Source organism: Heteronotia binoei, chromosome 1 (assembly GCF_032191835.1).
Source record: "Heteronotia binoei isolate CCM8104 ecotype False Entrance Well chromosome 1, APGP_CSIRO_Hbin_v1, whole genome shotgun sequence".
Lineage (NCBI taxonomy): Eukaryota > Metazoa > Chordata > Lepidosauria > Squamata > Gekkonidae > Heteronotia > Heteronotia binoei.
The window spans coordinates 19,123,273-19,136,090 of NC_083223.1; the positions used below are offsets into that span (position 1 = coordinate 19,123,273).

At 43.5% G+C, this 12,818-nt stretch overlaps 2 protein-coding genes across 2 annotated transcripts in view; one reads left to right on the forward strand and one right to left on the reverse strand.

The window, feature by feature from the left end:
* RB1 (RB transcriptional corepressor 1) overlaps window positions 1-12,818 on the reverse strand; it is a 64,433-nt gene that overhangs the window by 23,480 nt on the left and 28,135 nt on the right. The gene's annotated exons all lie outside the window — the stretch shown is intronic.
* Window positions 7,102-8,829, forward strand: LPAR6 (lysophosphatidic acid receptor 6). The gene has a single exon (XM_060231848.1). The coding sequence runs from the start codon at window positions 7,750-7,752 to the stop codon at window positions 8,782-8,784; it is 1,035 nt and encodes a 344-aa protein (XP_060087831.1). The 5' UTR covers window positions 7,102-7,749; the 3' UTR covers window positions 8,785-8,829.

Below are 12,818 nucleotides of genomic sequence, written 5' to 3' on the forward strand. Positions count from 1 at the left end.
TGCTGTTTAGATGTTACAAGTGGGAGATCTGCAAGAAACTTGCGGGGAGGGGGCATTCCCTCACCTTTGCTTCCTTCCCCCTCCCCCGTTCTTTCCCACCCCAACCCAATATCCTTTTTTCTCTCTCCCTGCAAGTTAAGTTCCCTTTCCTTCTCATCTCCTCCCCCCACCAAATCAATACCGCCTTATCTTTTCTGTCTCCCCCCATGCCAATTTCTCCTTCTTTCTTTCTGTCTCCCAAGCCAATCGCCCTTTATCTCTTCCCGAAGCCAATCTCTCATTTTTTTCAACTTTCTCCCCCAGCCAATACTCCCTTTCCCCCCATCCTAATTCTCCCCAGGAGATGGTTCCAGCCCCAATTGGCCACTCTCTCCAGAGTCCAGCCCTGCCACTGGGCACCCTGCTGCTCCGCTGTTCCCCCTCAGCCCATGAGCATCCAGCTGCCAGGTGCTGCATAGTCACTGGCCTGCACTCCGCAAGGGAGCACCCTACTGGTGCCACAGCCATGGGGCCTCTCTCTGCTCATCTGCCACCACCGCGGCACTCCCTCTCTCTCACCAGCTAGGCGACCTTCTTCACCGTGGCTGTGGTGGGCAAGAGGGGATGGCCACAAGCATCCAGTGCCCCCCCCCCCCGGCTTATCTGCTGCCACCGCACTCCCTCCCTCCAGCCAGGGCCAGCTGGGCGGCCTTCTTCACTGTGGCTGCGGGCCAGAAAGCTTTGATAGTCCTGGGCAGGAGGGGACGACCACGAGCATAGAGAGGCCCCTCTGCTCAGCTGCCACGGTGAATCAGCTGCCGCCACAGTTCACAACGGTAAGTGCGTTCTCTGCACATGCACAGAGAAAACTGCTATGCTTTGGGGAGGATTTAAGTATCCCCAGTATACTTTCTTTAACATTTAAGATTTTTCTGCAAACCTGGGGAGTGCCCCAAATGTGCAGAAAAAAAATCTCTTTTCCCTCCACGCGCCCTGGATGTGGGGATTTAGATATCCACACAGAAGGGCCATTTTGGGAATTAGATATACAGATTTATAATATGAGAAAAGGGCCTGAGAAGATCTAGGATCTGTCTCCTGCAAATCTAGAGGTTCATGAACCTCCTTGTGCTCATCATGTCTTCTGTGGCCAGAGCTCGAAGAAGACTAATCCATGGATGGAGAACTCTGAAAGATCCGTCCTGCATTTATGGGAGCACTGATGCTCTCTTGTCTTTGTGCGGGGTGGCTGACGCACCCTTGAACACAATGTGAAGATTCAAGTGCAGAAACTCGCTCCCCTCCCTTTTAAGGAGGCGTTCCCATGTGCTTGTTTGTTGCCAGGCTGCTTTCATGAGGGCTTCTTGTTCAGTCGCACAGTCGAGTCCAACTCTTTGCAACCTCATGGACAAAGTCATGCCAGGCCCTCCTGTCTTCCACCATCCTCCGAAGTCTGCTCAAATTCTTGTTTGTTACATCAGTAACACTGTCCAGCCATCTCATCTTTTACTGGCCCCTTCTTCTTTTCCTCCTGTCTTTCCCAGCATCAGGGTCTTTTCCAGGGAGTGGCTCCTTTCTCATTTGGTGGCCAAAGTATTTGAGCTTCAGCTTCAGCATCTGACCTTCCAGGGAACAGTCAGGGTTGATTTCCCTTAGGACTGACTGATTGGATCTTGCAGTCCAAGGGACTCTCAAGAGTCTTCTCCAGCACCACATCTCAAATGCATCTATTCTTCTGCGCTCGGCCTTCCTTATGGTCCTGCTCTCACAGCCATACATTACTACTGGGAATACCATCGCTTTGACTATACGGACTTTTGTTGGCAGGTTCACCATATACTGCCCAGGTTCACCATAGCTTATCTCCCAAGGAGCAAACGTCTTTTGATTTCATGGCTACAGTCACTATCTGCAGTGATCTTGGATCCCAGAAATGTGAAGTCTGTCACTACTTCCATGTCTTCCCCTTCTATTTGTCATGGTGTGATGGGGCCAGATGCCATGATCTTAGTTTTTTTGATGTTGAGTTTCAAGCCTACTTTTGTGCTCTCCTCTTTCACTTACTGTGCTCCAAAGAAGGGGAGAGCTCCTCTTTAGACTGAGGAAATCACTCCTTGTTTCCCAAGAAGTGGATGAGCCAGAGACAGATAACATTAGATCTGAAGACGCCAGCCTTATTTGTAAGACTCGAAGAGGATTATTGAATGTTTGAATTGTCCCAGAAACACACGCCAGACAAATCCTTTTTGGGAAATGGCTCAGTATTGTCGGCTATCCATTGCGCTCTTTCAGCCTTACTCCGGGATGACTGGACTGAACTTTTTGCAATTCAGATATGCATGGAAAGAAGAAATGAGTTTTCATTTATTATGAGGAGTCTCTTGAGCGGACTTTCAATTTTTGGTACAAAAAGTATCTTAAGGCTGTTGTGTACAGCTTGTGTTTGAATGGTGCTGTAAGAAATTTGCACAAATTGTATTTATAATGTTTCTAGACACAATCTGCCTATACATATATATATATATATATATATAATTTTTTGCAGCATTTGGGCATGAAATACAGTCCCATACGCACTTAATTGGGAGCAAATTCTGTTGAAATCCATGAGATTTCAGAGAAATTATGCCCCAATCTGCAAGTCGACAACATCCTAAACTGTCACCTGGCTAACTGTCACTCGCAACAGAAATTTTTAAAAACCTCTGTGCAACAACAAAAATGCAACAGGTCCTTCATGCATTCTGAATACTGCACGTTTAAACAAAATAACTGAAGCAGCTGGCTCATTGCAGGCTGCCAGGTAGTCTGTATAAAACGATTCTTGGGAAGGACCAAACATTCTTCTCTTCCTGGCAAATAAGAAGTGGGGGAGAGATTCCATGGCGGCAGTCAAGAGCACTGCAGCAGCGTTATACTGTCTGCTGTAAAGTGTCTGCGTTGAGGATGACCCTGCTCATCAACTGCAACAACAACAAAACCCAACTCCTAATAGAACCTAATTCACTGTGCACCATGCTGCATTATTAACAGCAGTAGGAACATCCTTATTGCCTCAATTCACTTGGACAGCACTGGACGATGCAGAAAACAACCGAACTTGATTTAAGAGTCCATGTTGGGCTGCACAAAAGCACTGGAAGGCCCAAGAACACCTCAAAAGTCTTAACGAACACTTAAAATGGCACCTAAGAAGCTACTTCGGTGCCACCCAGATGAGTACACGCGACCGGCCTCTCTTCAAATGTTCCCCTTGTTGTTGACCCGATTCAGTTATGAATTTGTCTCCGTAGTTCCTCAGAAGTTCTCTTTTAAAAGATGAAATTGAATGCTGATTAAAAGCGCTACCAACCATTTCTCTGGTCAAGACTTCACATGGTTCCAACAGTCAACAGTGTTGCAGCTGAACTTTGTAACAAAAGGCTTAGGGGATCCTTAAAGCTGAACTTTGTACTCTATTCGCTTTTAATTTACATAAAATATTTACTCCACCAGGCTTGCACATAAGCTTACTTTATATAAATTATCTTCAATTCTTGCTCAAAGCTTTCAAGGGACACTTTGGGTGCCAAGTGTGTGTGTGTGTGTGTGTGTGTGTATATATATATATATATATATATATATATATATATATATATATATATATATATATATATATATATATATTGCATTTTGTGTGTATTGCAAGCAAGAAACAAAGTCAATATAACAGCATCTGTCCCTAGACTCGTTATCATAAAGCCAGAAGGCAAAGTGTACAACACTGAATTCTATTTGAGGTTACCATAGTAAGGATCAGTTCAGATATGCAAACACAAACAGCAATTTATTGATAAGGAAATGACAGATTAGTAAAGTGCCTCTCTTAAAGACACATCAGCAAGAAAATAATTCAAGCTTAATTTGCAGGCTTTTCTTCCTGGTTCTTCTGCAGTAAAAATAAATCCAGGTGACACATTTCAAAGGCAACAAAATGCTAGTAGTTTGCCTGCCAACACATTGTGGCTTATGAAACTGTTGGATTTGCAAGCAAAATGCTGAATGGTCTTCAAAACCGCACCTGCCTTTGAATCATACAACTCCTATTGAACTACAAACCTCAAACACACAGCTGAACACAGCAGCAGTAATCCTCTCGCGGAGAGGATGCAAAGCAAAGCTGCATGACCACTACATTTTGAATGCTTTAAATGAGAGCAAAGTACAAAACAAGAGGAGCAGAAAGTTAAAGTACAAACCTTTAGACCACATATATTTTTCGGTCCTTATGCATCACTGTGAATCTATCCTACAACACGTGAGACAGTTCTGCCAAGCAACATCCCCACTGAAGCTAAAAAGCAGATAAACTTCTTGTAAGCATCCTCTCTGGGTAACACCATTCACTAAGCCCAAGATACATTCTTGCCACAAATTCTATATATGGTATAAAATGCAGGACTGAAGGACTAATCTTTCAGCTGTTGCTGTGGAGAGCCAGTTTGGTGTAATGGTTGTGTGCGGACTCTTATCCGGGACAACCGGATGTGATTCCCCACTCCTCCACTTGCAGCTGCTGGAATAGCCCTGGGTCAGCCACAGCTCTCACAGAGGTTGTCCTTGAAAGCGCAGCTTCTGGGAGAGCTTTCTCAGCCCCACCCACCTCACAGGGTGGCTATTGTGTGTGTGTGGGAGAAGATATAGGAGATTGTAAACAGCCCTGTGACTCTGATTCAGAGAGAAGGGCGGGGTATAAATCTGCAGTCTGCTGCTTCTTCATAGAATCCATGACTGGTTCTCCTTGCTAAGTGAATCACCAGTTCAAAAGTATGGTGGAAAACGCTGTAAGTCCCAGTCAACTTATGGTGATGCCACGGGGTTTTCAAAGCGAGAGACATTTGGAGGTGGCTTGCCATTGCCTGGTCTCCCATCCTACTAACCAGGGGGGGGGGCCCTGCTTAGCTTCCAAGATCTGACAAGCTCAGGCTAGCCTAGCCCACTCAGGTCAGTGCTATTATTTTACAGTTTCAGAAAAATACTCTATGGTTCTTCTGTGGCTTGCATCAGGGGGTAGCCAACGGTAGCTCTTCAGATGTTTTTTTGCCTACAACTCCCATCAGCCCCAGCCAGCATGGCCATGCTGGCTGGGGCTGATGGGAGTTGTAGGCAAAGAAAACATCTGGAGAGCTACCGTTGGCCACCCTGGCTTACATAATGGATCAGATCTGAAGTAGTTTAAAATGTACTTTTACTTGAAAATGGGAATGTGCATGTGTATTCAGGATAAGTTTGTTTTGCAGTCCTATTAATGAAGAGCAACATGTCCAAAGCATGTTAACTTTAGAAAATAAGGTGTGTGTGTTTGTTTTTTGCTGTGCCACCTTTGGACATTTTGTTGGCAGCATTTCCATTTCTTGATATGGCAGGTCATCAGCAGCACCTGCTACTGAGGAGGTGGTTTATTGCACTTTTCTGGAAAGGGCTGAACAGTGAATTTTGTTAAAACTGATGTGTGTCTAGCAGTAGAAGACCATTTTAATTCATCATCAGGGAATACAAGAGCTAGCAAATGTTTCTTTCAAGACTGTGATGGTTTTCAGCCGGGCTTCTTTTGTAGAAAAGCCCAGCAGAAACTCATTTGCATATTAGGCAACACCCCCTGACATCACCATTGTTTTCCATAGGGCTTTTTTGTAGAAAAAGCCCAGTAGGAGTTCATTTGCATATTAGGTCACATCCTCTGACACCAAGCCAGCCGGAACTGCGTTCCTGCTCAGGTGTCTGGAGCTGAAAACCACAGAAGCTGAAAAGATAAAACCAAAAAGACTGATCTTGAAAGTAAAAAAAATCTATTCACTGGTATCATGTGCTTAAGCATAACCCCAACTACAAGAAAAGACACAAGAACATAAGAGAAGCCATGTTGGATCATTCAATACTCTGTCACAAAATGGTCAAAACTCAGGTGCCATCTGGAGGTCCACCAGCAGGGCCAGAACTCCAGAAACCCTCTCACTGTTGCCCCCGCAAGTACCAAGAATACAGATTATTACTGCCCCAGACATAATGTTTCCTCTCTACCAGGGGTGACCAGCGGTAGCTCTCCAGATTTTTTTTGCCTACAACTCCCATCAGCCCCAGCCAGCATGGCCAATGGCTGGGGCTGATGGGAGTTGTAGGTAAAAAACATCTGGAGAGCTACCGTTGGCCACCCCTGCTCTATACTTTGTAATTGCCACAGATGGACCTTTGCTCCACGTTCATCCAAAATACCTTAAGAAGTTCCTTGGCTGGAAGGCCTTGACACTCTTATAGTTCTACGAAATTCCCTCTGTGGCTTTTGAAAGTCATTATAGAGCTGTTCCACTTCATTGGTGGAAAGTTTACTCCACTGTATTGAGTAGCCCTTTTTATGAAGGGGTAAGAAAAAGTGGCGCAGAGTGGCAAGGCTGCAGTACTGCAGTTCTAGGCTCTGCTCACATCACGACCTGAGTTTGATCTCAGCAGAAGCTGGGTTCAGGTAGCTGGCGCCAGGTTGACTCAGCCTTCCATCCTTCCGAGGTCAGTGAAATGAGTACCCAAGCTTGCTGGGGGGAAAGTGTAGATGACTGGGGAAGGCAATGGCAAACCACCCCATAAAAAGTCTGCCGTGAAAATGTTGTGAAAAGTAACGTCACCCCAGAGTCAGAAATGACTGGTGCTTGAAAAGAAAAAGGTAAGGGGGGGGGGGACACAAAATGGCTTTTTTATAACAGTAACTGCCATCTCATTAAAGCTACAATTAATTCTTATGTGTCACAAGAAGTACAAACATTGGTATTTTATTAACACACAAGTTTATACCTTGTACATTTGTTAAATGGAAAGAGATTAATTTTTTAAAAATCCTTTATTCAATTGTCAGAAGTACAAGATTTAAGATCTACTCACTTATATATGCATTAGCAGCAGTACTTGCCTGTGAATGAGGTTCTATGTGTCACGCATAGTCATTATTTGCATGCTTCCCAGGCCAAGTATATTGCTGGCTAACCTAGCCATTTAAAAAAAACCCTTCGTGAAAAGGAACTGAAAGCTGAAACCGTCCTTTGTTTTAGCCCAGCCTCCTCTTCCTGTGATGTCAGCTTACAAACCAAACTGAAGGTAGTGTGGGAGGGGGGGTCCCTGCTCCCTTTGGCATATTAAGCAACACACACCACAGTATCTGTATCTATGGAGAAAGTTCTAATTCAGCAAGAAAAGACATGCTTTGGAATTTTATTCCTGTGCTTGCTTCCCGTCGCTCAGACAAGTCAAAAAGCTCGTTGAACAGCACAAAGGCAGGAAGGCAAGCCTTGCGCTGAGTCTGGGAAGCCAGTTCCCCAAGGAACTTCGGAGCTGTTATTTCCATGCAACCCTTTGTAAATGATTTATCTGCTTCCCTGCAGGAAAAGATCAACTTCTACAACCAAGCTGGCAACACGTGGAGAAATGAGGCCGTGGTTTTAACCGAGCTCAAAGACGGTGGCTTTTGTATGGAAGGAAATGTTTACTACTGTCCAAGGTTTGCCTAATGGAACTACGATGGTGTTGAAAGAAAAGTACTCTTTGCTGAGGACTAGCAGGACGGTGGCTTCCAAAATCAATTCAGCTAACAAGTGTTTGAAGAAAAGATGAATGCACACAAAAAGCATCTGAAGTCCAGATGTATCTACAAGACCTCTGAGGATTTTACTGAGGTTACAGCGACGCACAAGGTTGATGCAGCTTTACTAAAGGAAGACTAAGCTGAAAAGATCAATTTCCATAAAGATGGTAAGCACCAACTGTTCCACTGAAGACTCCTTTAAGTACACTTTATATGGATGCATGTTCAGTATGGTATTTGTCCTCGGTTTACTGTCAAACTGCGTTGCTATATACATTTTTACCTGTGCTTTAAAAGTGCGAAACGAAACGACAACTTACATGCTTAATTTAGCAATATCAGATCTACTTTTTGTATTCACGTTACCCTTCAGAATCTATTATTTTACAACAAAGGATTGGCCTTTCGGTGATGTGCTCTGCAAGATTTCGGTCATGCTGTTTTATATAAACATGTATGGGAGCATTTTCTTTCTGACCAGTATAAGCTTCGATCGTTTTTTAGCTATCGTGTACCCGTTCCGTTCCAAAACTGTTCGGACAAAAAGGAATGCGAGGATAGTCTGTGTTGCAATCTGGATCACTGTGATAGCAGGAAGCGTGCCTGGAAGCTTCTTTCAGTCCACCAATGCTCGGGTCAGCACAGAAGGACTGGAACAAAACACATGCTTTGAAAACTTTTCCGAAGAGACCTGGAAAACCTATCTTTCGAGGATTGTTATCTTCATTGAAACGGTAGGATTTTTCATTCCGCTGATTCTGAACGTGACTTGCTCTACAATGGTTTTAAGGACTCTGAATAAGCCAATTACGTTACAACGGAATAAGTTGAACAAAAAGAAGGTTCTCAGAATGATCTTTGTCCATTTGGTGATATTCTGTCTCTGTTTTGTGCCTTATAATGTTACTCTAATACTATATTCGCTCATGAGAACGCAAACATGGATTAACTGTTCGGTTGTTACCGCCATCAGGACTATGTACCCAATCACACTATGCATTGCAATTTCAAACTGCTGTTTTGACCCCATAATTTACTACTTCACGTCAGAAACTATTCAAAACTCAATGAAAATTAAGAACTGGTCAACTAGAAGACATGGTTACAGATTATCTGGTACAAACGTTTCTGACACATTCATTCAACACCGACTCCAAACCTTAAAAGCAAAAATTTTTGATAATGAATCTACAATATGAATGGCGTTAGAACAGGAAGAAAAGAAAGTAGTTCCTAAGGTATGGAAAATTTATTTTCCTTAAAGATGTGTTATAGAGTATATCAAAACAGGTTCTATGAAAATAATTGTAATTAGAAATTAAACAAAAGGAAAGTTTTCATTTTTAAAATGTCTGTTTGCACAATACGGAGGTTTCTTTTTTTATCCTTGTAAGGGTGACTGCCAAGAAAGAATTCTTCTACAGCCTAATGTGTTAGGAAAAGTACAGGTCATACTACTGTACACTGTGCATTAAAGTACAAGACAATTTCAATTATAGATGAAGAAATTAATTCCGGTTCACTTTAGAACAGGGGTGTCAAATGTTTGGCCTGTGGGCCAAATACAGCCCACGTAGGGTCAAATCTACACCCCCCGCAACCTCCTTATCCTGCTTTCTTTCCAGAGCAGCTTCTCCAACTGTACCTTACCTTGCTCCCCCACCCCCCACCATCTCCCTCCCTGGTTCTTTGTTTCCTGCTTCCTGCCTCTTTCCTCCCTCCTTCTCTCTTGCTCTCTCTCATGCACATGGAGAGCTCCAGGGCTGCTTCACACAGAAGAGATACAAAGGTAAGTCTCTCCCATTTCCTCTCTGCCCCCTCTCTCTCCTGTTGCCTCTCTGTCCGTTTCTCTGTTTCTCTCTGCCCCTCTCTCTTTGTCTTTTTCTCTCTACCCCTTTCTCTCTTGGCCTTGCTGCCCCTCACTCTTGGCCTCTCTCTCTCCCCGCCTATCTCTGTTTGCCTCTCTGCCCCTTTCTCTCCACCTCTCTCTCTTCGTCTGTCTCTCTGCCACTCTTTCTTTGCCTCTCTGTCCCCCCACTCTGCCCCTCTTTCTCTCTGTTTGCCTCTCTGCCCCCTCTCTCTTTGCCTCTATGCCTCTCCCTGTCTTGGATTGGTCCTTTTATCTTGGAGAGTAGAGCGATTTCAGATGCCAAATGATAACAGCATACATTGGTAAGGAGACAGAAAAAATTAGCTCTCACTTCAGTCTAGGAGGATGCATTGTCTTGAGCTTCACTATTAATTGCAATTCAGCAGTCCTTTCTAATCTCCCTTTGAAATTGCTTTGCAAGAGCATTGCCACTCTTAGGTCGGCAACTGAATGCTGTGGTTTCTAATGTCAGACTTATGTCCATTCATTCTTTGCATCCCCCTGGACAGAACCAAGATCTAGGTTTCCTGTCTCGTTATCAACGCTGCTATCTCCACATTTACTATCCCTCTGCATATCACACCTAATCCAATCAAGCCAGCTATTATCATTCACCTGCTATTGCCACTCAACATCTGAAATCACCTTTATAAAGTTTGTATCTCTGGTACCTCATGTTACATTTTATGGCATGCATAGTCCAGCCCAACAAAGTGACATTTATGTCAGATCCGGCCCTCATGATTTCAACACCCTTGCTTTAGAAAGTGACAAGCAGGGAACCTTCCCTCCCCCCGCAGCCTCTTCCTGGAAAAACTCCGGCCAAGTTGTACTGTGTGAGTTACCAGGGCAGACCTAGTTCTCGAAATATTGTGCTTGGCTTTAACAAACAGGGGATGAAGTAACACACATGTGAGACAGTTTCTATCGCTCCAGAAGAACAAGAACCTTTTCTCCCAATATATATTCAACTGCTGAAAGCAAATTGCATCTTGGTGATAAAATTAAATGTCTATATTTAGGCAACTATTGCAGATCTCCTGAAGGAATACTCCCTGCAACAATCCTGCAACATAGGTTAGGCTGAGAATGTGTGACAGGCCCCAAGACACTCAAGAAACCTCCGAGGCAGAGAGGTGACTTGAACCTTAGTCTCCCAGAGCCAAATCGGAAACTCTTAACCACTACACCTCACTGACATTTGTGAGGTGGCTGCTGTTGAACAGTAGCAAACAATTAGGTTTAATTGAGTTGTACAAGTCAGGGGGTGGCAAGTTGCCCAATGGCTGCTGCCAGGCTTGGCCTCAGTGAATCCTCCCTCAAATGTCAAAACAGCCCTGCTCCCTTCACTGGCTTTTTACTAACAGAAACCAAGAAAGGTTGGCAATACTGTTGTGGTTGCCTAGCAACAGCCATTGAGAGCTTTTCTCTCTTAAAGCTACAGGTGCTGCTTCTATAAATTTGGAGGCTTAATCCCCCCCTTTGTAGATTTTCCTGGGCATTTCTCAAGTTTATAGAAAAATCTGTCTTGTCAGTCTACAGTCCCAGTCTCTTGGTTTATGTATCCACATTGAATTAGATGTATTGATGCATATTCCTGTATTTAGTCAGTTTATTTCCATAAAGGCTTAGCACATGCATGTGCACATCAGTCCCTCATTAACTGAAGAAGAGGAGAAAAGATTGGATTTATACCCCACCCTTCGCTCCAGGTCTCAGAGCAGCTTACAATCTTCTTCCCTTCCTCTCCCCACAACAGACACTCTATGAGGTAGGTGGGGCTGAGAGAGCACTTTGAGAACTACACTTGATAGAACAGCTCTGAGAAAACTGTGATTGACCCAAGGTCACCCAGCAGGTGCACACGGAGAAGTAGGAATCAAACCCAGTTCACCATATTAGAGTCTACTACTACCAGAATAAAATAATTAAGTTGGCAGGAAATGCCAAAGAACAATAATACTAGTTCTAGTATTAACATAATTTTTGAGATGTAAAATCTTGATACCCCTACCATTAGTCAATCAGTGTTTGTTAATCTTTTTTAAAGTTTCTTTGGAAACTTCAGCGGTTGCAAACCAAACAAAGTTATACATCTTTTTATTTCCCACTGAAACCAACAAAATCTAAATATGCCTACAGTTTATGCCAAGTGTTATTTTCTACTAGAGAATCTCACTCTCTCTTTCATCCTACATTAGATCTACAGTTTATTCTTCTTTGCCACTGTTAGCTGGGAGTACCTCACAGTCACTCCAAGTAAACCAATTACTCCTTTCAACTGGATCTTGGTTTATACCAGCCTCTCTTTGGAACATTCTTTGCCCCTTCTGCTCTACATATAAAATCAGATCTAATGGATGTACCCGTCTGAGGAAGCAATCGCTGGCTCATGGAAACTTGCTGAAATAAACTTGTCAGTCTTTATGGCACTACTATATACCTGTGTAACGTTCCTTTTCCAGACACTTTATGAACACAGAACACACTGGAGAAACTGGGGGGGGGGGGGGGGGGGGAGAGTAGTAATAAAATAATTGGTAGCTGATCCCTGACTCTAATCTTACTTCTTGCAGAGAAAATCAGTGGCAATGCGCCCAATATGTAGCCCTAGGCCACTGGAGGGTGGGAGTATGCCGGGAGCACCTGAAGGAAGCAGCACTGTGCTTAGAAATGTATTCTGAAATGTTTTCAGAAGGCATTTATTTCTATGCAGTAGGTGGAAGACACAAATAGTCATCTCACAAACTCATTTTTTGCATTAGGCAAACGTCATAATTAATGATGTGCAATTGCTCTTGGAAAACTATGCTTGACTGCCCTCAAGAATGAAAATATTTTTTATGTAAATGAAATATTTATAGAATACAAGCCCAAACCTGGATAGCCCAGGCAAGCCGTCAGATCTCAGAAGCTAAGCAGGGCCAGCTCTGGTTAGTACTTGGATGGGGGGAGACCTCCCTGAAATACCAAGTCGGGAGAACAGGGGCAGGCTTTATTCAGCCACCAATCTGAATATCCTCCAGGCTCCCAGTAGGGGTCAGTCACCAAAGGTCGCCATGACTTCCAGGTGCAGATACACACACAAAATACATAAAGAAAAAAAAAGTATTTGTAAAATATGATGAGGTGAAATACAGAAATACAAGTACTTCAACAGAAACGCAGTAACAACCAGGGTTACTAATACCATAACTAGATCCATGAAAGAAAATGTGATTTCAAAAAATGACACTGGGTACTTCAGAAGCAGGGGGGCTAATCTAGTGTCCAACTAAAGATATCTTCCCTGATATCCCCAATTTTTTTAAAAGAACAGAGCAGTTTTAAATCAGCAGAAACATATTATTTCTAACTGTACTT

Excerpts from the sequence above, each read along its gene's own strand:
- LPAR6 (XM_060231848.1), top strand. The coding sequence starts at position 7,750 with ATGGTAAGCACCAACTGTTCCACTGAAGACTCCTTTAAGTACACTTTA.